This window comes from Fistularia commersonii, chromosome 6 (assembly GCF_037954325.1).
Source record: "Fistularia commersonii isolate RoL2024-O1a breed Wild chromosome 6, RoL_Fcom_v1.0, whole genome shotgun sequence".
Lineage (NCBI taxonomy): Eukaryota > Metazoa > Chordata > Actinopteri > Syngnathiformes > Fistulariidae > Fistularia > Fistularia commersonii.
Window position 1 is genome coordinate 9,265,838 of NC_141289.1, and position 25,632 is coordinate 9,291,469.

The 25,632-nt window shown below is 42.3% G+C and overlaps 3 protein-coding genes across 6 annotated transcripts in view; 1 reads left to right on the forward strand and 2 right to left on the reverse strand.

Moving 5' to 3' along the window:
• Positions 1–2,166, reverse strand: part of mgat5 (alpha-1,6-mannosylglycoprotein 6-beta-N-acetylglucosaminyltransferase) — a 78,555-nt gene extending 76,389 nt beyond the window's left edge. The window contains exon 1 of the mRNA XM_086148027.1: positions 1,998–2,166. The gene's annotated coding sequence lies outside the window, so the exon portion shown is untranslated. The remainder of the gene's footprint in view (positions 1–1,997) is intronic.
• A 1,785-nt stretch (positions 2,167–3,951) lies between these two features.
• LOC147233334 (chloride intracellular channel protein 5-like) lies at positions 3,952–13,134 on the reverse strand. Of its 2 annotated transcripts, none has more exons than XM_086148020.1 (6): positions 12,611–13,134; positions 7,172–7,281; positions 6,596–6,721; positions 6,416–6,522; positions 6,161–6,336; positions 3,952–6,089 (listed from the first exon to the last, which is right to left on the reverse strand). In XM_086148020.1, exons 1-6 carry the CDS (start codon positions 13,082–13,084, stop codon positions 5,925–5,927), a joined length of 1,158 nt encoding a protein of 385 aa, XP_086004146.1. In that variant the 5' UTR covers positions 13,085–13,134; the 3' UTR covers positions 3,952–5,924. The 2 variants fall into 2 exon arrangements, with proteins under 2 accessions (XP_086004146.1, XP_086004147.1); XM_086148021.1 differs by lacking the exon at positions 12,611–13,134 and adding an exon at positions 10,688–10,873.
• A 4,623-nt stretch (positions 13,135–17,757) lies between these two features.
• On the forward strand, positions 17,758–25,597 carry enpp4 (ectonucleotide pyrophosphatase/phosphodiesterase 4). Of its 3 annotated transcripts, none has more exons than XM_086148024.1 (8): positions 17,758–17,887; positions 20,870–21,101; positions 21,364–21,657; positions 21,769–21,873; positions 22,366–22,564; positions 22,672–22,845; positions 22,991–23,260; positions 23,971–25,597. In XM_086148024.1, the coding sequence occupies exons 1-8, from the start codon at positions 17,847–17,849 to the stop codon at positions 24,033–24,035; spliced, it is 1,380 nt and encodes a 459-aa protein (XP_086004150.1). In that variant the 5' UTR covers positions 17,758–17,846; the 3' UTR covers positions 24,036–25,597. The 3 variants fall into 3 exon arrangements, with proteins under 3 accessions (XP_086004150.1, XP_086004151.1, XP_086004152.1); XM_086148025.1 differs by having other exon boundaries at positions 23,048–23,260; XM_086148026.1 differs by lacking the exon at positions 23,971–25,597 and having other exon boundaries at positions 23,025–23,190.
• Positions 25,598–25,632: the final 35 nt, after the last annotated feature.

The window sequence follows — 25,632 nt, forward strand, 5'->3', positions numbered from 1 at the left end:
GATGCAGCTTTTCTTCCTCGAGAAGAGGAATTTCAATCTTCAGTGGAATATAAGTCCACTGAAAAGCCTGGCAGTGATAAATGGAGATCAAGTAAAATTCAGGGATCACTGACTGAAGCTGCACCAGATTGCAGCACAATGATCGGGAACCAAATCACCAGCACAAATGAGAGTAGACAAGTGTGTCTCAGACTGTGTCTTAAGACTGTCTCTGCGCTAGCCGGTAAAAGAAAGACCAGGAGCCCTTTAATCACAGAAAGGCCAAGTGTTCCACTTCCCTGCATGGCATCCATCACCACGGCCCACTTCTTCCCGATCCCTTCATGTTCAATCCCTCCTTCTTCATCCCTCCGCCTCTGCTGGCTCTCAAACCTAGCCCACCATAACACACACACACACGCACGCACACGCACGCACGCGCACACGCACGCACGCGCACACACACACACACACACACACACACACACACACACACACACACACACACACACACACACTCCAAAGATTTCTTGCCAGTGAGGCATGCCACCAAGGCAAAGCTCCTTTTCCCCAGGATTTATAATCCCAACGGCTCCGGCAAAAAGGCGGCTGAAAGAGCTCTTTATAAAGCCAGGGTCAGCCGGGTGACTCACCTCTGGATGGTCACTACACTCAACCTACAGTTAGGTTTTGAGCGGAAACATGGGAGAGGGAGGTTATTAGATTTTTACTTTGCTGATCCTGTGCATAAATCTGCCCTTGGATCATAACATGTCACATATTGGAATGAATGAAACACAGACAAAAGAGCAGCATCCATTAAAGCACCGGATACATCCACACATAATCCAGACGGCATGTGATTAATGTGGTTATGAGAGACTATGACTGGAAATAAGTGGACTGCACTGCCAGGGTAAGTGGATCCGCAACATAGAGCAAGATCCTCAGCCTCTCTATTTTTCCCCTAGCCTCACTGAGGCAGGTCTCACAGGCAGGCGCTTTCATTCCCAACGTCGTCCCGCTTTGGAAACAGGTGTTACTCCCGTAAAGTTTGCTGGCTGAAATCACATGTCCTTGCAGGTTTGCAGCTTTTCTCCCCCCACCAGCCCCCCCCAAAAAGCCCCTGATGCTAACCTCATCTCTTCGAGGTTGGAGAGGACGACTGAAAGGAGAAACTAAAAGAAAGAGTCTATGTTGTTTGTTAATGCATTTGAATATAATCATCCTATGAACTGCCATCCACCTATATGGACATCACATTTGATGTTGAATTGAATTAAATGTGCCCACGTCTTACTTTTCTTAAAAACCATGTCAAAAGATATTGCTTATAATGTTTTTTAGTTTAAAATAAACATTAATAATGAACATAAATAAACATTTGCCGGGTTTGAATATTACCCAATATAGCAATTTTACAAATACAACAAGAGCAAGGGTCTTGGGTCAAGGGGAAAGCGGGAGCACCGTCAGAAACAGCTGCGAATGCTAGGCTGCACTCCCCCGTGCTAATATAAAAGAAAATTGAAAGAAATGGCGATGACCCCCGACTAATTTGGAGACTAACCCTTTTAAGATAAAAATTAATAACTGTGTTTATCACCGAAACCCACAGACGCTCCAGCAACACCTACACGGGATCGTGTTTAAGCTAGCCCGACACACCTGCTGGCTGACAACAATGGGACCCCGAGCCCGCCGCGGCGACTCACGGCTCGGATTCCCCGTTAACCGGCTAGCGTTACGTCGTTAGCCACCCGACTCTATCGCCCATTTTACGGCGGGCTAGCCGTCAAACACAGCCTTCTGCCGCCGAACCTAGCTACGTCCGTCAGGGGTTGGTGGGGTTGAAACAACTAGCCGCCTCGGTCGACCACCGTCACAACAAAACGAGCACCCCTCCGCAGTGACAGGCGCCGCACGCCCGGGCGAGCACTGCGCCTCACCCCCCCTCTCCCCCGGCACTATTTCCTCTTAGCAGCGGCGTAAAAAATCGAGCGTCCGGTGCTTCTTACCCTCGTAAGTGCTGGCTTCCCGAAGCGAGGAGAAGACAGGGTTACGCCACGCCGAGGAGACACATCCAGGAAACCATGGGGGTGAGGAGAGAGGGAGGGGGTCGAGTGTGGAGTGACGGCGGAGATACGATTCCGGCTCCTCCGCTGCGCGGACTCCGATGCTCGGCTCTGCCCACTTGCAGAGCGAGGGAGAGAGAGAGAGAGCGTGTGTGTGTGTGTGTGTGTGTGTGTGTTAGAGAGAGAGAGAGAGAGAGAGAGAGAGAGAGAGAGACGCCAGGGTACGCCTGTTAGCTAACACACCCACCAAGAAACGTAAAATGACATAATGTTTAGCGAGGCGTGAACGTCTTGCGATGAAGTTTGGATAAATAAAAGTCAACGATGAGAAAAAGAAAAAAATGAAATGTGAAAGCGTTTCTCGCTTTGCACCTTACAACGCAAGGCACGCAGAACGCCGTCGTGATAAAACCGCATTTTTGATTCCTTGTTAAAATGACTCCTTTACTCCTATCAAGATGTATGAGTGCGAGTGAGATTCTTTTTTTTTTTGGCATCGCATTTGCGTTTATTTCTCCATAAATGGAGAGGATACAGCGAATTCACGCACGCTGTTAAACAGCACGCCGGAGACATAAAACAAGACGATCCCTTACTGCGAGGGGCTCCACTGAGAGCCTTGTGTTTATTGACACCTACTGGCCATAAGCTGCAAATACTACGAAAGAATGGACGTCAGTGAGTTCAGTGTTCATGGTGATGGTTGTTAAGGATCGGGGACGAGTCCATCATAGTTAGATGTTCTGAAGATAAAGTCAGACTGAGATGTTTTGGACATGTGCAGAGGAGGAGGAGTTTATTTATTGGTGCTGACGTTGAAACTTAATCAGACTGAGATGGTTTGGACAGTAACAGAGGAGTGGGGTGACTATATTGGTACTGAGGTCGAAACTGCCAAGCATGGAGGCTGAGGGGAAGACGAGAGAGGAGATTAATGGACGGAGGGAAAGAGGACAGGACATAAGTTGGTGTGAGTGAAAAGGATGCAAAAGTAACGTCATGTCCTCTTTCCCTCGATCCATAATTCCTCCAGGCCCCCTGCCAAGGAGTTCCATCCTCAGCATCCTTCCACCCAGATCTTCACTATTCCGCCGTGTACATGTCCAAACAATCCATCTGACTTTATCTCCAGAATGTCTAAACATGTGCCGTCCATCTGATGGACCCATTCCTGAGCCTATCCATCCTCCTCGCTCCGAAAAAAACCCTCCACATCTTCATCTTTGACAGCTCCGGTTCTGCCTCCTGTCTTTTTCCAAGTGTCTCTAAAACAGATATAGCTGGTCTCACCTGTCTTTTTGTCAGAAAATTAGAATATTGTGATAAAGTTCTTTATCTTCTGTAATGCAACTACAGAAACAAATATGTCATACATTCTTGAATCATTACAAATCAACTGAAATATTGCAAGCCTTTTATTATTTCAATATTGCTGATTATGGCTTACATCTTAAGAAAACTCAAAAATCCTATCTAAAAATGATAGAATATCATGAAAAAGGTTTTTTTTGTTGTTTTTTTAATTGCATTCGAGAAGATAAAGAACTTTATCACAATATTCTAATATTCTGAGACAGTTCTGTACATTTATCAGTCAGGGTGTTATCATTTCCCAGGGTGATAGCGGTGTAATTGATGTATTGAAAGTGGTGATCGTATCATATTAATTGTATCATGCAAATGAGATGATAACAGATATCCATGTATATTATATGTCCAGATTATCCCATACAATAATGAAGCTTGTGATTCCCACCTCAAATGAGAGGCATATATAATCATAAAGAAATAAGCAGTGAAGTTTAACTAAATATTGTTGACACCGCACGTGTTTGCATTCATTTGTTTACGCCATGCAAATGATGCTTTCTTTTGGAAAAAACCCCAACGACCAAGCTCAGTGTCTGAGAAAATAGATTTATTATTAAAATAGGTGACAAATACATTGGTTGTTAATGGCTCTTATAATCAGAGAACATATTCGTGTAGTTCCGCTACAATCATTCACAAATAATCTTTGGGACAGACAAAGTTATCTGATGATATATTACACATTCCCATTAAAACACAACATCTTAATTTGCTTTAGACACGAATCTATGGCGAGATTGTTTAAAGTAACCATCATTAGAAATGCGACACCATCAACTGACACAAAAACACATTGTTCATATCATTGGAGTCTTTGTCATAGAATGGCCACTTGGGTAAAGGTTGAAGGCCTTTTCTATTCTGAAATGCTTTGAGGGGGAATTAGTTTTTCCTAGAGAAACAAATCTATCTTCGTGATGCGGTTCAAACACTCGGAGAGCATAAACAAAAAATTTCACCGGTCAAAACAATACATTCATTACCTCGTTGCCAAAAAGGAAGGAGACAGCGGGTCGATAAAGTCTACAAAGCTGACACCACGGCAATAAAAGGCAAATTACTTTGGCTCAAACATGTTCTAAACAATGTTTTCTAATAAAACTGCCTATTGATTCCACCTGGAAGTGTGATAATGTGGTAGTAAGAGCTGAGAATCACATAAACCCATTGGAGCAGGGGAAAGTAGCAGACGGTAATAACCACGTTATACTCCTATGATTTAATTATTTATGGCAAAACTGTCAAAGGGGACAAACACAGGCGACGCATTAAATGTGAGGCAAAGTTAATTATTTTCTTTCGAGAAAGTGATTTTCATCATTGAGGCATTTTCAATGTAAAAATGGGGTTTACCCTATGTGCCATGAGCTAACTCAAACTTTATTATCTCATTAAATTAGCCAATTGATTAAGCATAGAACATTAACCATTTACTAATTAAAGCAAGTAATCTTGTCCCCAAGGCCTTGGACACCCATTTGTGTGTTTTTTTTATTTGCTGCTTTGTTTGCATAGTGTTCCATATGTTCGAACAGCAGGTTTTAAAAGTAAATAATCAAATCTTACCAATCAGATAAGCAAATGCACAAGAAAAAAGCAGCTAAAAGTTATGGAAATTACGTTCGCATGAATGTGAGTATGTTTCTATGTGTTTGGGTGTGTTTGCATGCAATTGACTTACAAAATTACAATGAAATTGAATGAAATGAATCCACCACCTGTTTTTAATCTATTTCCGCAAGCCCTGAATTTGGCGATTTAGCCATTGAAACCCAGGTTGACTGTTCCTGGACAAGTACATAAAAATCTGCAATCATGGTTCCCAGTGGGTATAAAGAGAAGCAATAACAGAGTCAGAGGCCTTAAGTCGAAAACACCAAGTCAAATTTCCTTACTTTCTTTAGTTAGCATCTGTATGAATCACAAAGCACTAATCATTATGCATTAAACTGGATGCCGTCAAAGCATGAGCTTACTTGGTCAGTGCTCATCCTGGAAATGGGCATTACATAATTTGATTTATTAATATAAAAAGCAGTGGGGGGAGCTTAAATTGAACATTCCAAAGCATAATTACACATTTCCTCAAATGACATTAAGACTGACCATAATTTGTTACCGACATAATAATCTGATGTGAGGCACAATCACCTTGCAACGGAACTCCGGGCGATTAATGTTGTTGACGGCATTTTTGCAACAATCTGAGGGGCTGGTAGATGCTCAGAATGCTGGGTTAACTGATAAAGTACTTAACTAGACACAAACTAGTTTGCAATAGGTCAAAAGAAAAATTTTGTTGTAATAAATAAAAATCACACAGCATGATTTGTTGGCTTTCAATGAGTGACAACATGATTATATCTTGATCAGAGATACGAGATGATACACGACACCCTTTTTTACAAAACATTTTTTTTTTAATCTGGCAACCTTCATCAGATTACGATTAAAAATGACAGCATTGGTGGTAGAAAAAGTGGAGGGGGACTTTATGACTTATTTCCCAAGCCGTTTAGCTACGTCCTTGTAGGCCAACTCGATTTCAACCTCAGCTGCACATGTATTGCTGAACTCGTCGCGGCTGTAGGCATTGTTAAGGTAACGCCACACTCCCCTGAACTCGGATGGGATGTCATAATTGCGGTATTTCTTTGACACAACCTGAAAGTTGCACAAGAGTCAATAACAAATTGATCGTAATGAACAAGGTGACGCAATAAAGTAGTAGTTACCTTGACCACGTGAAGCTTGGGCAAAAGGTTGCAATCAGCAAGCGTCAGTTCCTCCCCGTCCAGGTATTTACGCTTGGATTCACCATCACCGCCGTGTTGCTCCGCTTCATCCGGTAGCGAAGTCAACAAGTAATCATTCAGCTTGGCCAGCGCCTTGTTCAAACTCTGCTCCAGAGCTAGATCGCAAAATACAGAGCGTTGCTACTACCGCTCTTTAACTGTATAGAAATTGAGTTGATGGTGTGGCACTCTCACCTTCATTTTTATCTTGTTGTGTGTTTTTTATGTAGGCAGAGAACTTGGCAAATATGTCATTTCCTGCTACGTTGGATTCACGGTTCTTTGCCGCTAGTTTCGGATACCTTAAGGACAAGGGGGAGTTAAGAGTGCCGGTTGACCTTCCGATCTGACTCGCACATGCCGCTCGTGTCTTACTTTGGAGGAGTCAGCGCTGCCTCCAAATACTCCTCTATTTTGTTGACGTCAACAAGGACCTCTCCCTTGAAGGTGAGGAAGGGAGGATGTGTCCCCGGGGCCAGATTGTGGAGGTCGGCTGGTTTCCTAATTAGAGTAAAAAACATGTTGTGACTTCTCCAATAAATTTCAGCGTGGTGTAAATTTCACAAAGTTAAAAGTCAGCATAAAATGAAAAGTTCTCTTATTTGCTTCTGTTCATCAATTAACATTAATAGTCCTGCACCTAAATATCAGAAATCGATCTCAATTACAGTTATTGTTGTCTGATGGGTTCATGCATGGTTGGCAGGTGATTTATCATAAATTGTAGGATCTCTGTGCTGTGCAGAAAAAAATATTATTGTCAATTACTGTTACGTGTTATTATTATTATTAATCATAACTATCATACTTCTACTAATACTACCAATTCCAATTATTATTAATAATAACCAAAATATGATGGGTTAAATGCAGTGGTCAAATTTCGCTGATGTGTTATTATTGTTATCATTATTATTATTATGATTATAACATAAGACTTCTCAACTTTACCTTTTCAGGTCAACAGTGGTGACGTTGAAGACCACGCCTTTCAGCCAGAGGATCATAAACAGACGCTGGGAGAAAGGACAGTTTCCGATGCTCTCTCCATCACTGCCGGCCTGCGTGTGCACGCGCGCGCACACACACACACACACACACACACACACACACACATACGCTCATTTAATCAGCTGTTAAAATTATGAAATTGCATGAATGTCCAGTCATTAGGAAAGCCTAGGCCTTACCAAAAAGATTAGCTTGAGAAATTCACGCCCGATGCAAACCTTGAACTAGTGTCTGTTTGTCATGAGGGCAGGCATAAATCTACAGATAAACACTGATGGACATCATTTCACATGACAACAGGTAAGCAAAGTAAGCACTCCTGAAAATGCTAACTTCATGCATAATATAAATCACATTCCTTATACAAAATGAAGCATTCATGTGTTTTAATTTGATTTGGGAGTTTGGGACATCTGTTAGTGTGTCTGTGTGCATGTGTGTGTGTGTGTGTGTGTGTGTGTGTGCATGTGTGTGGGACAGAGCTGAAACAAGACGCTGAAATGCAACACCACATTCAACATGAATTATCCAGGCTGCTTCCATTAGCCACTTCACAGCCTATAGAATTTGTGTTTCCTTCACTGTAAGGGTGTGTGTCAGAATGGAAAGCATACACGAACACACACTCACACACCAACAAACTAGCATCCTGTGTAGGCCTCCTGTGGTTTTTTTTTTGTGAAATGGCTTTTCAATACTTATATAAAAACATTTGTGGAACCTTATGTTTCTGGCATTTTTTAAAAATATGGCCAGAAGCACCGTTGGCCACTGAGATTTAGGAATTTGAAATTCACCGCTTTTGTTGTTTCCGACAGCCAGTGGTATTCCGATTGCAAAATGAAAGAGCAGCTCATTCAGCGTCACGTGATCATCGTGAATGAGGGTGTGTCAAATAATGCACCATTATAATTATTACTTTATGGAACAGGAGTATCTTAAACAGCAGTATCTAACATGTGTTGAAGCGAGTTGAGTTCAAATGCAAGGCTAAATATAGCACATTTTATGGCAGAGGCAAGACTTAAGCAAACGTTAAGATGTCTGGACACAGTCGTATGAGGTTTACATATTGTCGCTGTTTCATCACTGATAACCGGCATCATGGGGGAAGAAAGGTTAGAAAGTTATAGAGACAAGATCAGAGGGAAACACTTTAAAAAGGGACTTGCAGATAAAACTAATATTTGAAAGGTTGTTGAACGAGTCAGACGCCTGTCGCTGCTGAAGCTCAGGTAAATTCAGGGAAAGAGGCAAAGTATCTTTGTGTTTGATAGTTTTTTCCAATGAAAAAATAATCCTTGGTTGTAATATAACTTATTTTGCATAGAAGTCGCTGTCACATTTTTGTTGGATTTGGATTTCGTTGGATTTTTGGATCCCCCGGAAGTCACTGCCAAATTTTATTGAAGGAGAGTGAATAATTCAAGTTCTTGTAAATCCGAGTTTTATCCTATAGTATGAACATGTGCTTATGCCTTATTGCAGCATAGAAACTGAAAGCTGAAACAAAACGAAAACAAGAGAGTAACAGTGAGCCTGTTTCCAGCATGGGCAGTTTGCTCATAAGGATGATCTGGGCGACGCAGAAGCAAAGCACAGAAAAGGCGGACATTTTTAAAATTTTAAGTCAAATTCTACTGCTGTGCCACTCTGGGGAATTGCCCCCATATTCTCTCGTGGACTCTGATGTGAAATCTTTTTTTTTTTTTCTTTTTCCCTCCAAAGAACAGGCACTTCACTGCATTCCCTATAGGTTCCGGGAGGGCTTGCACATACATGCTTTTGTCATTATATAATCTGCTCAGGCTTGTACATACGTGCTTTTGTCTTTACGTAACCTGCTCAGGCCAAGGCAGGGCATCACTTATATCTAGTCTCATTCAATGTCAAGAACGCAAGTCAGAATATTTCTATTACACCTCAAAGAAGTTCCTTTCAGTCATCAAGGTTGTGATGAAAAATTCCCAACAAAACAATTAAGACTCCCTTGACCAAATTTAAAAATTAAACAGATTTGTAAAGGGGGGGAATCATACAACAGCGGCTTTTTGCACAGCTGGTGTGACTGCAAAACCTAACAAACTGTTATTCATGTGTCCTGTTCCATCCTGATGACGACACTGCTGCATGGACAACCACTGGGATCTGTGATATCAATCCATGATAGCTATCTTAGATATACCTTACCTGCATGCTTATGTAGCTAGAGGGAACATCTTTGTGTTTATCTCGCCACCTATTGGTTACAAGCTGTATTGCTATGCAATTCTGACAAGACAAAATGTAAATTGTGACAATTGTCTCAGCAGATTGTTAGTTTACCTATTTAATGGGTCACTTTAGTCATCATTGCAAAGGCTGCCCCACTCCCGATTTTGTTATGAGCCGCCACTGGTTTCCAGATATAACTATCTTCTGTTTTGGTCAATTAATGGGATTTTCCAGAGGATTTTTAATCTAACAGGTAATACTTCTTGAGCATTAAAACAAATGTCAGAGCATTTTCTGTAAGAACAGAATAAAATGTACTTTATATTAAATACAGAGTGATGACTGTAAATGACATTTTAGTAAGTGCATGTGCTGGGAACCCCTCAGTCTCAGCTTTTGGACGTCGGCTGGATATTTTATAAAAATGACAGTCTAATTTTTATCCACAGCTGAAATCACCTTGCGGACATTTGTGGGGCAGCAGCTCTCTTCACTTCTGACGGACAGCAGTTTCTCCGTCATTGCAGGCTAAATCGTATCAAAACACAACTACTTCGGTGCGTGGAGGGGATAACATCCACACCCCATATGCTGATGACACTCTATTTTATTTTTTAAATGAAACTCAGCCCGTAAAATTATTTGCTCGATGTGGCTTCATAGTCATTTCACAAATATGAGAGAAGGTAATTTTCCAAATAACCTTATGGAACGGTCATCACATTTTGGAAGAGACTGAATTGATCTCCTCATGGAGAAACATCCCTTTGACACAACTTCCAAGTAAATGTCACCAAGCACGCACACATTCAATGAAACCAAGCCATTTTTACACTCTCAGAATGATAACTAATTTATCCTTGAACTGGGAATTTACAAAGAGACAAAACTGAGTTGTTCAGGAGACCAACAAATGGAAAGTTATAGAAGCATACCTACACATAGCACGGCCAAAACCTCAGACCATTCAGAGCTGCTGCTCTGAATACACAAGGGATCGCAGTAATAATTCAGTGAGAGAGATAGAGAGTGGTTGACTGTGCACGTGGGTGTCAGGTTCACATGCGGAAAATCAACATGCAACAACAACATGATGCCATGCACCCACCAAAAGAAGCCCTTCCTAATTTAAACCAACAAGCGGCATCAACATTTCACAGATTCTCCGATGGACATTTTTACAAGTTAAACTATCAACGCACGATCACACACGCACAGCAAAACACAGAAAGAGCACGCCACCTTCACAAATAGCTCAATGTCAGGGTCCTTGTCTTCCTCAGCAGCAGTATCCATTATGGTCCCCCTCAATAAAAAAAAAAAAAAAAATCTCCCCCAATTAATATTAATGTTAGATTCTATTCCAAGTCCGTTCAGGGAAGATTGCTGTCATATCGTCTCTCTCAAGGTGTCAGCTGAGGACGAGTGCCAAACAGTGTGCGTTACAAGTTGCAAGGAAAGAAGAGTGCTTGTGAGTGGTTCAGTTTGTACCCGTGCCCCTCGGCTGTGGGGCGTGACAGCGTGGGTCAAAAATAACACCCATGGGTTGGGGGTGTGTGTGAGCAGAAGCACGAATGCGGAGAACAGGGAGAGGGTACCCTGCCTTCACCCAACCACCGCCGCCCCCACAAACACACACACAACCCCCCCCTCCCAGCACTGACCACTGGGCCATAGGTGACTTTGTATCATAAACAGACATCATCTCATCATTAGACTCATCAACTCATGGGTCTGTCCAGCCGGCCACTGCTGAATAGGGACACATTCTTTTATCCAGTTTGGAAAGCTCGTATCTGACATGTTTATCCTGAGAATGCCAATTTGCAGCTAGAATAGATATGATTATCTCAATCGTGATGCCTGGGAAAGAGGAAAAGAAGGAATTAGTTGTGCTCTTTTGATACTTTTCAACACAAAAAGAGGCAATATTGAGACATCCCAGGTATTGATTTATTATTACTGATCCATCTATTCCACTATATATAATCCCTTTGTGGGGCGCGGAGTCCTTGCAGTCAATCCAGACAGGAAAGAATTATTGTCTTTCTGCTCTTTTGAGACTTTTGTAATGAATGCTAGCTAGTGCTTAGCCCCCATTGCACGAGTCCCCACTTTCTGGGCTCTGCTCGTGTCCAGGGTCATTTCTCTATTCTTGATATAATATACCTGACTTTGGTGCACGAGGGTGCAAAATCCAGATGGCAAGACACTTGCCACAGGTAAGAGTTGCCAGTGAAATCACAAGAGATAAGCTGTTTTATAAGGGCATGGGCGGCGTTCGTTCCCACAAGATAGCGTTGGGTGTTGGGGTAACAGGACGCTGATGGAGAGGTTAGCTACTGGAACAGACATGGCAGAGAATAAGACCCTGCTGGAATGCTGCTACAACAGTACGTGTGTGATATTCAAATAAAATGGGTTTAATTTTGCTATGTTTCTGAAATCCTCTAGGGACTCATAAAGTAACGTACCATAAGGCATTGAGAAACTCTGAAGCAAGAGTTAGTAGAGCCGCCTTTGTTGTCCTGTGAAGACCTTTGTATCTTATGAGTAGAATTTCTTATCTTGGAGTTTCAAAGTATCGGACTTATAATGACCATATTGGACTTTGGTATAGAGGCCTTTGATAAAGCACTGTAGAAAAATGGATATGGACTCATGCAGAACAACTAAGATAGACAGACAGACAAATGGACAGAGTGAGACACATGCCCACACAAATGGTAGGGATCAACATGGCCAAGCGACGGGAAAACATCTTCTACCATCTCAGCACTGAGTCAGAACATTCTTGTCAGTTCAAGTTATATTTGGAATCAATTTAGGTCCCTCACACACCCACACATGTGCACGTGCACATACACACATGCACATAGTTTAGTGTGTCACAAGCAGAGTAGGTGAATGAGTTCCGAACAATAGGACATTAAGTCAAAGTATCAAAGATATTCCTCATTAACAAACTAGTCTTACTAGTCAAACTAGTCTCTTGCAAAGTCTCTCTCTTGCACGAGAAACTGGCTGACCTCGCACATTTGGAGAACAACTTATACGGCTCTGATTCTGAGTGTGATTTATGGTGCTGAACTACTAAGGTTAGAAATGCATCGGGCCTATGAATCTCGCGTCATTCAAAGTGTGACCTTTGCTCATTTTTCATACCTTAACAAAAAGTGTGACTTCCTGGTGTTCCTTTTCGGGCTCTGGCTTCACCTCAGTCATGTCTTTGTGAGATGATGAAGATGACGATGAGGAAGACCGGCGTGAGAAGTCCCCCCTGTCCTCCTCATGAGACTCCCTCTCATTACTTGGTTCTTCGTAGAGCTCTTCAAATGTTTGCCTTTCCCCGATCTTCTCCTCCTCCTCTTCACTTGAGCTCTTCTCCTTTTCACTCACTTTCATTTCATCTCCATCATTTGAAGAGGAGGAGGAAGAGGACAACGAGGAGGAACTGCCTCGTCTCTTCTCGGAGGGAGCCAGGGGTGGAGGTAGAGATGGGGGTGCAGGTTTTCTCCCATGGGCGCATTCAGCGTCCTCGGACTCTGAGGACAAACTGGAGGAATCGTCATGCTGCATCTCGTAGTTCTGGTAGGTGTGATCTGGGCTCTCGTACATGGTATCCTCACAGGCATCCATCCTGGGTGAATGGGTCGTACGCAGCTTGAGCTGGGTCTGCGTTGCAGGTGAAGATGTGCAGGAGAGTGAGAGTGATGCCAGTTCTGCCTACCTTATCACGAGGCACCCCTGGACTTTGGACACAGAACGAAGGAGACCAACGGCAACAAAAGACAACAGGGATTCTTAAAGGAGAAGTCTTCTCTATCTTGTATTCACTAGAATTGGCACGGATGGAGTTGCAAATTTGAAGTGACATGACAGAAACCTCACCGCACATTATGTGACATCGCGGCATTTCCAGATGGAAAATCAAAGGGGACAATAACAACAACAATATAGTGCCCTGTTTGTACACCTCTCTCTTTGTGACATCACCCCTTTCCCTATAAGGCGTGTGACGCCACAGCTCCACTGAACATCACACTCAAACGGATTGTTCTCGATTTCCAGGACTTGTACCGTTCCTAAAGTTCCATGTAAATAGAAGAACAAAGATTTAATCTAAAGAACATATTGAAGAGTGGCATATGGGAACGATGTTTTGTTACTGTAATATATTGATGCCAAGCAGCTGTACATTTTTGTAACTACTTGTTAATTCTCAAGTTATTTATTTTTGCTGATTGCTTTTGGATCTATTTATCTAATCTTTTTCATTTTTTATAAGTCAACCGCCTCATGCCCTTGTCTTGAAATTAAAAAAAAAAAATCCTGCTCATTAGCAGTTATTCGTGTTTCTTCCTTCTGATAATTCCGTTTCTGTCCTGGTCTGGGAACGTCTCCGCCTTGTAGCTCCTCCCCTGTCTTCAACAATTCCAAGGTGACTTCTATAGGTCTATTCTGAGTTGTTCATTTCTAATTTTCTCGTTCGTTTTCAAACAATGTCACAATGCACCAGAGCGACAAAAAGCTGGCTGTCCCTTGCTGACTTGCTCTTTATTTAATTTACAAGAGCTCATCAGGCAACACTGCCTTGAATACGCTCAGTTGGTCAGATAGTCTTTTTCAAATCCCCGCTTGATAGAGAGGTACATCAAGCACAGGCCGTGAGAATACATTGATCCATCAGTAAAGATCTCCTCATTGTCTTTGTACTTGGACGCTATCACAGCAAATCCTTTGCCACTCGATTTGCTTTCAAGCCAGACTTTGGTATGGTTTGGGCCAAACAAACTTAAAAGAGAAAACCCAGTATCAGCTTCCATACATTAAAACTGCTCTCTCAATGGTAATCTAGCATCAAAATGCACACAAAGAAACGGGAAACTATCAACACTCTCTAAATTGTTTCCACTTTTGGGTCACTTTCCATTTCAAAATTATCTAACTGGAGAGAGAGTGTGTGAGTGAGTGTACATGCGGGTTTGTGAGTAACATTTATATTCCCACTTCATTTCCTTCTTTTTTAACTTGTTAAATTTTAGCCTCCATTAAGCATTTAGTCAGCATCCAAAAGCCCTTCTCAGAAAACTGCATTTTCCACAAATCTTTTATCTTCAAGTCTCCTGTCAAATTTTTCTGACAGTACCCTGAGGAGAACCATTCTTCTATTTATGCTGTCTAAATCATTCTAACCGGAGTACATAAGTAGACCTTCATTTCACAACACACCGAGGTCGATTAGGATATGACAGATTTCATTCTTTTCATTCCATTTCATTCATCTGTTTGCCTTTTCAATTTGCATACTCTCTATTTACACTTTTTAAAATTAGGACATTTCTATTTGCACAGCTATTGCTGATCCTGGCACAATAATTAAGAAGATTGTATATTTGTCCCATCTAAATTGTTAACATTCTTGCAGTTTACATTTCTACCACATCTTTCACCTGCCACCATTTATTGCGCTGTTTGTGTCTATATGAGGCAGTGGCATTGAGGAACAGACAGGAAGCAGAGCTGGGGGTAGCAGTGTTGAATATGTTGAGGTTCTCTTTGGGAGGGACAAGGATGGATAGGGCCAGGAAGTACGGCACATGTTAGATGCTTTGGGGATAAGGTCCGAGAGGCCAGATTGAGATGCACAGAGGTGGGATAGTTAGTATATTGGTAGAAGGATGCTGCCAGGCGGGAGGCCTAGAGGAAGACCAAATAGTAGATTTATGGATGTAATGAAAAAGGACATGAAGTTAGTTGGTGTGAGAGAAGATGATACAGAGAAAAGGGTTAGTCGCTGTGGTGACCCCCGAAATGGAGAAGAGAATGTCTTGGCTATATTACTTTGTTAAACGATCTGGCATTCACTGTGGACACTGAATGATCCTGGATGATTTCAATCTCTTCATCATGCCAGTCACCTTGGCATCCTGAGCCTGCTTCTGCTTCACTCAATTCATTCCCTGCCTGACCTCCTCTACTGTTCTATGGACGTCCTTCTTCTGAAAATGATGTGATGAAAATGGTCTGCTTCTGTAAGTGAAATTCAATTGGTAAGAACCTGCATTTCCCTACCCAAACGTTGTAATACCATGAATCACTACCCACCTGGAACATAACACAAACACAGTGCTTGTCAATTATTTTCTGTTACGCCCCCTTGGAAGAAGACATTCCGCGCCCCCACCATAGTATAATTTGTCTGTAAAATTGTTGTATGTACACCTCTGCACAACATTGTGTCCTCAGTAACATTAAAGAAAAGAAAAAATAAAGAAATATAGACCAACTTGCAACAAAGGAGAACTTTATTAAAAACATTTATTAACATAACAGTGCTTGCTGGTTTACTGGAGTAGCTTTCACAAAGCAAGCAGGATTGTTGTTGGCGATATTTGGCACGTTTTGGCTGAAAAAACTCAAGCGGTTTCTCAGTGTATCAGGGGTGTAATGTCTTGAGGTGATGCCTTCATTTATTTGGCTACATGCTTTTCGCCGCCAACATTTTTTGTAAACACACCGGTCTTTCCTCATCTCCCACCGTAGTCAGCTAAGTGAAGCTAAGTGCTACATACGCTTCGTCGTATTTCCTCGTCTTAGCTTTTGGGTGACTTTCGTTTGTCTCATTATCTCCAGCTCTCACCGTCTTTCTTATCATCCCTGTTAAATATTTTCCATAGTGCCTCTTGAGGGTTTGTTCACTGCACTTATTATTTCCTGCTCCCTGCAAAAAAAGCAAAAGGAAAACCTATGGTGGTAACTATGGTGTAGGGCCTGTAGACCATAGAGCTAATATTACAACATAAGCATGTTGCCGGGGTCACCCAGGGGAGGCGCCCCACTATTTGAGAAGCAATGAGTCAAACAGCTCCATCGTTGTAGTCCCTGATTCCTGCCAGGAGGTTGTGTTGTCAGCGCCTTGGTGCAAGGGTGATCCGATCAATGTGACATAACATGAACAACGTTTCATGGGTTCCCTGAAATGTGGATTATTATCATTTGTAATATAACTAAAGTATACTGTGACATTATACCGAGATACATGCGGCCCGTTTTGCTTTTTTATCTGGCCAGCCAAACTACTTTCTTTGAATATTTTCATATTAATATTAATAATAATTTAAGTATTTTCAGTCAATATTGAATTTAGAAACCCCTTATTTTTTCCCTTTTGTTTGATGTTGTACGGATGATTACATACAAAATGATGTCGGTACAGTTATATGATCATGAATGATTTAAAAGTTGAAATAAAATGCCAAAAAATGTCAATGTTTAAATTGAAGTTTTAATTTTGTTCAACTTATCGATACCGAGTGCATGAAAATAAAATTACAAATGTAGTCCACCAGCCAACACAACTGCCCACCCCTTAAAAAATAATTGCCAAGATTCATGACTTTTGGGTTTATGTTGATGCTTTTTTTCTGCGTGATTTTGGGGTTATTTGGAATTTTGTGGGTGTAGTTTGGGGTGCATTAATTCAATTTTCTTTTTTTAACCTGGAATTGGGCGGGAACAGTTGTATTGCAGGCTTGTGTGGCGTGGCTGTGGCCAACAACAGCTGTTACTCATTAAACAGACGATTTACCGTCGACGATTTCCCTGACTAAAACGCTACACAACGTACATGTAGAGAATGTTTAGTAGGAGTATAAATACGCAGTTGTCGTGTTTTCACGTTATTGACTGGGTTTTCTCGATGCCGGAAGTGACGGCGAATCGGTAACCATGGCAACGTACCGGCGGTTGAGGTGTTGGACTGCCGTCTCATTCTCTTTCACTGATGATTGGACCTCCCCATCAGGTAGTTGCGGAGTAACACGGCACCTGCCAGCCGGGGGAACTACAGCTATCACTCAACCTCACTTCTTCGTACACACCCCTGCTCCCGTCATCTTCCTCGGAGTATTTTGATAGTTTGTATCACAGCGAAAATGATATTTTACACGAAGACGTACACGTTTCAAACCTGTCAATTAAACCATGTTAGCCCCGCCCTCTTCCCCAAAATGAACGCCGATTCGCTGTCGATTGACAGCCTCCTCCGCGGTCATTGGTCAGTCGTTCCAACAGAAGAAATGGAACCGTTTGGATTCCAAAATCAAGCCCATGGTAATCGAAAAAGGCGTTTTATTTACACAGACCCTCTATTATTTAAACTATTGCTGTTTTCTCGAGAAAATAACGAGTAAATTACAGTTGGCATACGAGAGTGACGCCATGTATTTGTTTTAACTTTAACATAGGCGATATTATGACAGGAGTTTTATTTTGAAAAGAAATACTCGGAAATGCTCTACTGGATCTCGGGGAGCTCCGCATTGCTGAAGTTGTCATCATGAGGAAGTTTGCATAGGTTGGTTTTATAGCAAAGTGAAAGTTGGTGTCAGCCACCGGTATGGAGGACGTAGAAGACTTCTACTTCTGCGAGAAGTACAGGTTTGACTGACCACGGACGACGTTAGCACAGTGTACTGTAAATATTCGCTAGCAAAGTAACATGTGATTCAGTGTTTACCACCTGCTCCTCAGGATACCCGCCCGGTTTGTTTGAATGGGACATTTTGTTCTTTTGAACGACCTTCCAAGCTTGGCTATTAAATTAGCCCACTCTTTAGCTTCTTTTAGCCTCTAAACTTTAGAGTCTAAAGTATATTGGCAAGTCTCTCTCTCTCTCTCTCTCTCTCTCTCTCTCTCTCTCTCTCTCTCTCTCTCTCTCTCTCTCTCTCTCTCTCTCTCTCTCTGTGCGTGTGCGTGTGAACCTTACCATGCATACTCGAGTATTATTCAGTGTGTGTGTACAGGGGGATATAACAGGACGTTGTGTGCACACGTTAAGATTATAACATTGTTTTGATAATTTCCCCTAAATTGCAGCCTTGGCACTGTTTTTAACACCAGTAGCTATTGTTCAATTGCAGTGTAAATATCTGGTAACATTGACAATAATGTGAATATCAGGGGAGGATATTCTCAATCTCTCCAAAACAGAGACACTGAGGAATTGTCATTGAGAAGCAGCACTTCGTGAGGAAACAGAAACTTTGACATAATTGTGGATGTCCTGAAAATAGCCTACCACTCATAAATGGAAAGTGCCTCCACATTTTCATGAATGTGTTGGCCCCACGTTGCTGGTCTCCGCAATCGAATGAAACAATGAGTCAAAAATGTCTATTTTAAAATTATTGGACAATCTTGGAGATCATTTCCTGCCATGTGTGACCAGCAGTCTGTCAAACTAGCCCACAGGATTTTGCAAGATCCTTAAAACGTTCTGCATCCTGCGTTCGAGTGGTTTCCATCTGGACGCAGGCTGCGCTGCGTTGGCTTTTGGACAGAAAGGAGTAAAGCAACAGCTCGTGAACTTTGATCCCGCCTTGAGACAGCATTTCTATAGTATTCTATAAGTGATTTTGTGTGTGTGTGTGTGTATGTGTGTGTGTGTGTGTGTGTGTGTGTGTGTGTGTGTGTGTGTGTGTGTGAGTGAGAGAGTGAGCGATAGATACAGTGCGTGTGTGCGACCGCGCTCGTAGATGTGTGTAAGTATAGATATATTTATGCTAGGTGTTTCTACTCATGTTTTTATTGTGCTACTCAGTGCTCTTGATTGCCCCTCTGGGATAGATAAAGTGATTGAGTTGAAATGAATTGGTGTTTAGCTAATACATTTGTGTTGCATCAAGTTGTAACAGATAAAGAGGCTCACTGTCAATCTGGAAGCTGTGGTTGAAGTCAATGTAATTTGTGAAAAATTGAGTCCAATTTCATGCATGCCTAAGATCACGGCTTGTTATCTTTCCCTCTGGAGTTAATCCAAAATTAGTCCAACTGGCAAATAAGATAATCCTATTTGATGGAAGTGAGTGGATTAGGCAGAAACCATTCGCATAACAAGCTATTAGCTTGAGGTAGGATGGAGTTGCGCTTTCGGGTCAATGTGTGTGTGAATGCGTGTGCATGTGTGTGTGTGTAATCTCTTTGCAGTTTCACATGTGGAGCAATTCCGACTGTCTTTTTTGAAATGAAGCGTGACACACAGGTCCTGACTGTTTTTGGAAGACAATGAAATGAAAGAAGCTAAGACTTTGTTGCTTTTCAACACATTGCTTTTGGAAAGCATTCCTCTGATTTCACAGTAGATAAAGTTGCTTCTGTGACACTACCACTCCCCATCTCCTCCCAGTAGTAAGGTTATAATTTTATTTAGGAAGATTTGTGCTTAGCAGCGTGAAGTGGCCACAAAGATCTCTCACTCTACTAAATGATTAAAAAATATATAGACTGCTATTTATTAAATACAGTTATGTGTGTGCTTGTTATTCTGGCATAGGCTAGTTTGCACATTGCAAGTCGTCTCTCTCGGCTCCTTGTTCAAGCACATTTTTCCTAACAGCCTAGACTTTGTGACTTTGTGTGTCAAGAGAGAAATTATTTGCTTAACTTCAGGTCGCCATGCATGTATTTCCAGGCAAACTCCTGCCTCGTACCTTTCTGAGAAATATTTAGTTCAACTGGTTCTTCCACAAACCAGATGTTTTGTGAGCTCCTGATAAACTCAGAACTTTCACATTTCTTAAACTTTCCAGTTTTCACACTTCAAGTATAACTGCTGGTACTGTTAGCAATTTAGAATATTCTCAGCATTAAGAACAACCTTTTTCTTTGTCCACTGTCCAAAGGACAAGATGTACTGATCCAATCATCTTTAACAACCTGAAATCCTCACTTCTTCCCTGAGTGAGGATTCGGTGTCATGGCCATAAGCAATCAATTCATTGATACTTCACGATCACCCTTTAATTATACCTGTAGGTTTCTGTAGAGACAGAAAAGTGAACAAATAGGGCTCTCACAGCCTCTTGTTCACATTATTTCACTAATTCTTTAGCTACAGTGCAAAGGTTTTTTTCATATTACAGAAGGAATCAAAACATGTTCTCTAATTTTTGATAATGACAGTAAATTGTCAGTCTTTTATGTTATTCACATTGACGCTTCGTTGGTTGATCAGTTTTTGAAGGCCCAGATCACATGTGTAACAATAATAATGCATTGTCATCACTCATATATTGCCAGTAAGATTCCCGGACACTGAAAATGATTCGTATTTTATCGATGAGAAATTGTGCCCATCATGAATGGTCCCATGAGTTAGTGATTTTACCTTGGAAAGGCATTGGGTTTTTCCAGGAGCCTCACAGAGAACAGGATTCAACAATTACATCCAAACAAATGCTGTTGAACCAAATGCACAGTAAGGTGGACCAAATCCAGGAAGTGAAACATAAACAGATGTGCAAGTGGGCAAAATAGTGTCCTTACTCTGGGAAAGAGTGAAACTAGAGATGTAGTAGCAGCTCATTGTTTTGGATCGTGGTGCTGTTATAAAAACAGGGTCATTTCATCCTTTTTCCTCAGAATGTTCCTTCTGATATTCATGGGATTCCTTAACGGTGTCCAGGCTTTGGCCGCAGAAAGCAGTCCGTCCCAGCCAGCTCCACTGCTGTTGGTGTCGTTTGATGGTTTTCGAGCCGACTACCTGCAGAGGTTCCCGATGCCGAACCTGAAACTCCTTTACAGCCAAGGTGTGCTGGTGGACCAGCTCACCAACGTCTTCATCACTAAAACATTTCCCAACCACTATAGCCTGGTAATGAGCTCCACCATCAGGTCTTTCCTGCTCTGTATCTTATTTTCTTATCTTATTTTCTAATTTTGTGGAATTCTTCAAAACACCTGACTTTTCTGAAGGAGTTTCTGCCCAAGAGAAATAGAATAGTGACTGAGTTTGAAACCTTAACGTAACCCGAAGTGGTTTGTCCTCATGTGCTGTTCACATGAGCAGAGCAAGCAGCTGGAATGCAGTGCTGGTTATCTCAGTGATATTTGTAACAAAGACGTCCGTTCTTTAGGTGACGGGACTGTATGCGGAATCTCACGGCATCATGGCCAGCAACATGTATGACCCCGTCAGCCACAAGTACTTCCACGTGGGCAGCGGCTCTGACCCCATGTGGTGGAACGAAGCGGAGCCTCTCTGGGTCACAGCGCAGAACTCCGGCTACAAGACGGCGGCCATGATGTGGCCTGGCTCCGATGTGACCATCAGCAACCGTACGGCGACGCACTTCTCCCCTTACGACCCCAGTGTGACCTTCCAGCAGCGACTGGGGAACGTGACAAACTGGTTGCTGGGGAATGAGAAGGTTATAACTCGCCTTTGTGATCAGGGGCTTTTTGGGCTGCAAGAAAGCAGAGTCAGGGAAGTCTGCAGGGGTTGGTGTTCTACAACGTAACCCTTCACCTCCTCCCGCCAGGAGGAAGGAGTGATGTTTGCCGCACTCTACTGGGAGGAGCCCGACCGTGCAGGTCACCGCTATGGTCCAGACAACACTTATGCCATGGCCAAAGCACTGAAGGAGGTCTGGAGTAACATTTTTTCTTTTTAAACTACATGAGAGATGCTTGCCTTGAAAACTAAATTACTCGAAACCACAAAGTTGTTTTCTACCTTATTTATGAGTTGCATAATGTCATAAACAAGGAAGTTTAAGATATTTGTCTTTTCAGGTTTAACTCTCTTTATCTCCCAGCCTGAATTCACAGCTTCCTTTGGCAAACTTGTGTTAGTATTGTTTGTATTTCTGTCTTTTGCTTCACTGTCAAAGTGTATTTTTTTGTTTGTGAATTTTTTTAAATGCGGTGACGTCGGTACACAGAATTATACTGACCAGTGTTGGAAAGAATGAGTAAGTAAGGAATAATGAATGTGAAAATCATTTTAGAGATTAGCCTCAGTGCGGGGTTATGCAATAGTTCAGTGCGCATGGCAGTCCGCCTCATTTACCCGGATCACCTGTAGCTCACGCTCGATGGACACAGTTATCGATGCTCACGTCTGTTTGGAAACTTAGGTTGATGACAACATTGGCCTGCTGGTGCAGGAACTGACGCAGAACGGGCTCTGGGGTCGCATTAACGTCATCGTGACCAGCGACCACGGCATGGCCCAGTGCTCAACCAGTCGGCTCATAAGGCTGGACGACTGCTTGCACCAGGACAACTACACGCTAGTGGACCTCTCGCCGGTTGCGGCCATCATCCCGAACCAAGGTCAGCCCAGATGAAATCTGACTCAGACAGAGGAATTAATGATTCGTTCATTTTTATCGACTTGTTTCACCTTCTGCATTTTTACATTTGTACGTGTGTATCCACAGACCCAGACGTCGTCTTTGATCTATTGACAAAGTGTCACGCGCACATGACAGCATATTTAAAGAAGGCAATCCCTGATAGGCTGCACTATCGCAACAACGACCGGGTCCAGCCAATCATACTGATCGCTGACGAAGGCTGGACGATAGTTAAGGGAGGCGACAAACTGCCCAAATGTAAGTCTCTTGAATCCAGTTTCTGTTCTCGCACTGCAAGACTCCCTGCATTATTTGTGTTTAGAACGATCAGAACCTTACGAGGTGAAGCCTGTCTTAATAATAACGAAATTAATAATAAACCCGCTCCCCTTCCCTTCTTGAGTGGGTGATCATGGCTACGACAACTCCCTTCCCAGCATGCACCCGTTCTTTGCCGCAGCGGGGCCCGACTTCCGTCAGGGCTACCGGATGAGCCGTCTGCAGAGCGTGGACATTTACCCCCTCATGTGCCACCTGCTGTCAGTGCCCGGGAGGCCCAACAACGGCAGCCTGGCCCAGGCACGCTGCCTGCTGGCTGCTGAGTCCTGCAGGATCATCAGCCTGGTGATCTGCCTGTTTGTGGGTGTCTCACTGCTGCTCATCACAGTAGCATGTAAGTCATAATCACTGCAGCTATTAAATGTCGCTCCTCTAAAGCATCGCCAACAGCATGATTTAGGTAATTTTTTTTTAGGCAATTGTTCCTTTTCTTTCTTGATTTGGGGGTAATTACTAGTTACTTGTAATCTTGGCCATTTTCAGTTTTTTTGGTAACATTTCTCTTAGGTGATCTGTTTTCCTGCCTATTTTAAAAAAACGATACCCAGCTATCAACAAGCTAATTGAGATATGGCTTTTTTTCATATGGTTTTAATTCATTTCTCATTCTCCGAGAAAACTTTTAGTAAACTATTGTAAATCCTAAATTGCCCAGATGTGAATTTGGGACTGGTTGTAGGTATCTATATGAAGGATGAATGGTTGCATCTTTAAATTGTTGTCTTCTCAAAGTAATCGCCAGTCATTTTTTCAAAATTTTCTGAAAACACAAAAAGCGGAGCCAATTGTTAAATAAGGTGATTTAGGAAAAAAAAAAAAATCAAAAATACCACTAAGGCCTTTTTTTAATAAGGTGACAATCTGTGGCCCTGTGATTTACACCCACTCAGGACGGAGCCTGACCCCGCTAGACTTTACGCAGCACATCTGGAGTGAACCGTTGAAATGAATTCTGGAGAAAGACAGTGTCGTGATGACCAGAGTGTAAGCACACTGCTAGTGTCTGTCTTACCACGAGATTAAAAAGACTTTTACTGTCCCCAGTTCTCTGCAGGTTGCACAGCCATCGATGCCGCTCAATGCTGTACCAGCCCTTCGATCGGCTATAGGTGGACAAGAGGTGACGGTGACAGCTGCGTCCTGCTCAAGGGAGTCAATCTCATTTGGAAGGGCTCCTTTTTGTGGTTAACATACTGTATGCACGTTACACACAGGGGCTCATTCCCGAGCTCCTGAACTCGTTTGTGTGTGAGTGTGTGCACACACACACACCCGCGCATGTCTTTGTGTACGGGCGTACGCGCTTACACAGATGGGAGAAAGACAAGTCTACTGAGAACCGTCTCTTCCCCCAAAACCGGATTCAAGGTAAATTCCGCAGAAGCCTCTGTGACGTCGCCGCACAATTTACTCTTAGATGAGAACCTCCTCCTGGAAATGTGACAGAAGCCCATGGGCATTTTTTTTAATGGGCTTAAATCTATTTTGAGGAAGTAGAAGTCTCGGTATGAGGCCTTCACTGTCAGGTATCCTGTTGAGCTTGGAATATTTGAAATACTTGTTTTTGTCAGCAGAGGGTGCCGCTGCCCCACAAAAAAATACATCTCATTCATCCCTGGACAGAAAGACTTGGGTGACGGACAGCTTAAGATTTTAAAGTTGACTTTGTATGTTGGAACAGACACCATTTGTGACACTGAGTCACTGAAGTGATAAAGTGGCATCCATGTAAATAGTGTAGCTGTATCAGGTAACCAGTCGGAGCTAAGCACGCACAAGAAAGTATACAAAGACAATATTATCAATAATAAAGGGGGTAAAACACCTGTAGTAGATGGAACAGCACGTTAGATCATATCACGTCCTGGTAGTTCAATATGAAATCTCAAAAATTAAAAAGAAATTAATTCCAAATTTGGGCATTTCACTACGTGGCCAGTGTTCATTGACCATATTTGCGAATGGTGTCCCCTCCAGTCGAAAGATTTGCGGTTCAATTCCTGGTTTCTGCATGTAGAAGCATGCCTGGTTAGTGCCTTGCATAGCGGCCTCAAAAAAAAAAAGGGAAGGAGTCAGATTTTCAGAAAATCGGACGATGCAGGATTCAGACACATGAACTCTCCAATGGGATTAATTTCCCTACCCGTCATCCTCTAGTGAGTCTGCCTCTGGAGACAGAACTCACACTTTTGTAGAATTTTTGTTATTTATATCTTAATTCGGGTTCAACTCTCGCTGAGCTACATGTGAGAGATACTATTATGACAAGCCCTGGTGTTTATAGCGTGAATTGCATTTACATACATTTGTTTTCCTTTTTCACAAAGAGATATTTTGCTATGATAATGGCTATCTTGTTCAGCTCCTTACCTCTTTTGAAGATGTGTCCCAGTTTCAGCTGTGGGCTTTTATATAAATATATATATTATAATATAATTGGTGCTGCAGTATGAATGATTCTGTTGTATATTTACTAATCAATTTGATATTAATGTTTGTAACGCAGTGCCAGCTACCACCCTGCCTCCTTTTGCAAATCCTTAACTTATTTTTTTCCTTTATCTTTCGGGCATAATGTGTGTGTGTGTGTGTGTGTGTGTGTGTGTGCGTGTGTATCCCCAGGCCTGCAGACAGATTTCCCCAAACAAATAAAGCCAATTTATTTGTCCAAGCTTTTCGTGTTGTTTTCGAGTGAACATGCAGAAA

Excerpts from the sequence above, each read along its gene's own strand:
- enpp4 (XM_086148024.1), top strand. The coding sequence starts at position 17,847 with ATGGAGGACGTAGAAGACTTCTACTTCTGCGAGAAGTACAG. Across the intron at positions 21,102-21,363 it reads TTCCCAACCACTATAGCCTG|GTGACGGGACTGTATGCGGA; the intron begins GTAATGAGCTCC and ends TCCGTTCTTTAG. Across the intron at positions 22,565-22,671 it reads GGCCATCATCCCGAACCAAG|ACCCAGACGTCGTCTTTGAT; the intron begins GTCAGCCCAGAT and ends GTGTATCCACAG.
- LOC147233334 (XM_086148020.1), bottom strand. The coding sequence starts at position 13,084 with ATGGATGCCTGTGAGGATACCATGTACGAGAGCCCAGATCACACCTAC. Across the intron at positions 6,722-7,171 it reads ACCACTGTTGACCTGAAAAG|GAAACCAGCCGACCTCCACA; the intron begins GTAAAGTTGAGA and ends TACTCTAATTAG. Across the intron at positions 6,523-6,595 it reads GCAGCGCTGACTCCTCCAAA|GTATCCGAAACTAGCGGCAA; the intron begins GTAAGACACGAG and ends CTTGTCCTTAAG.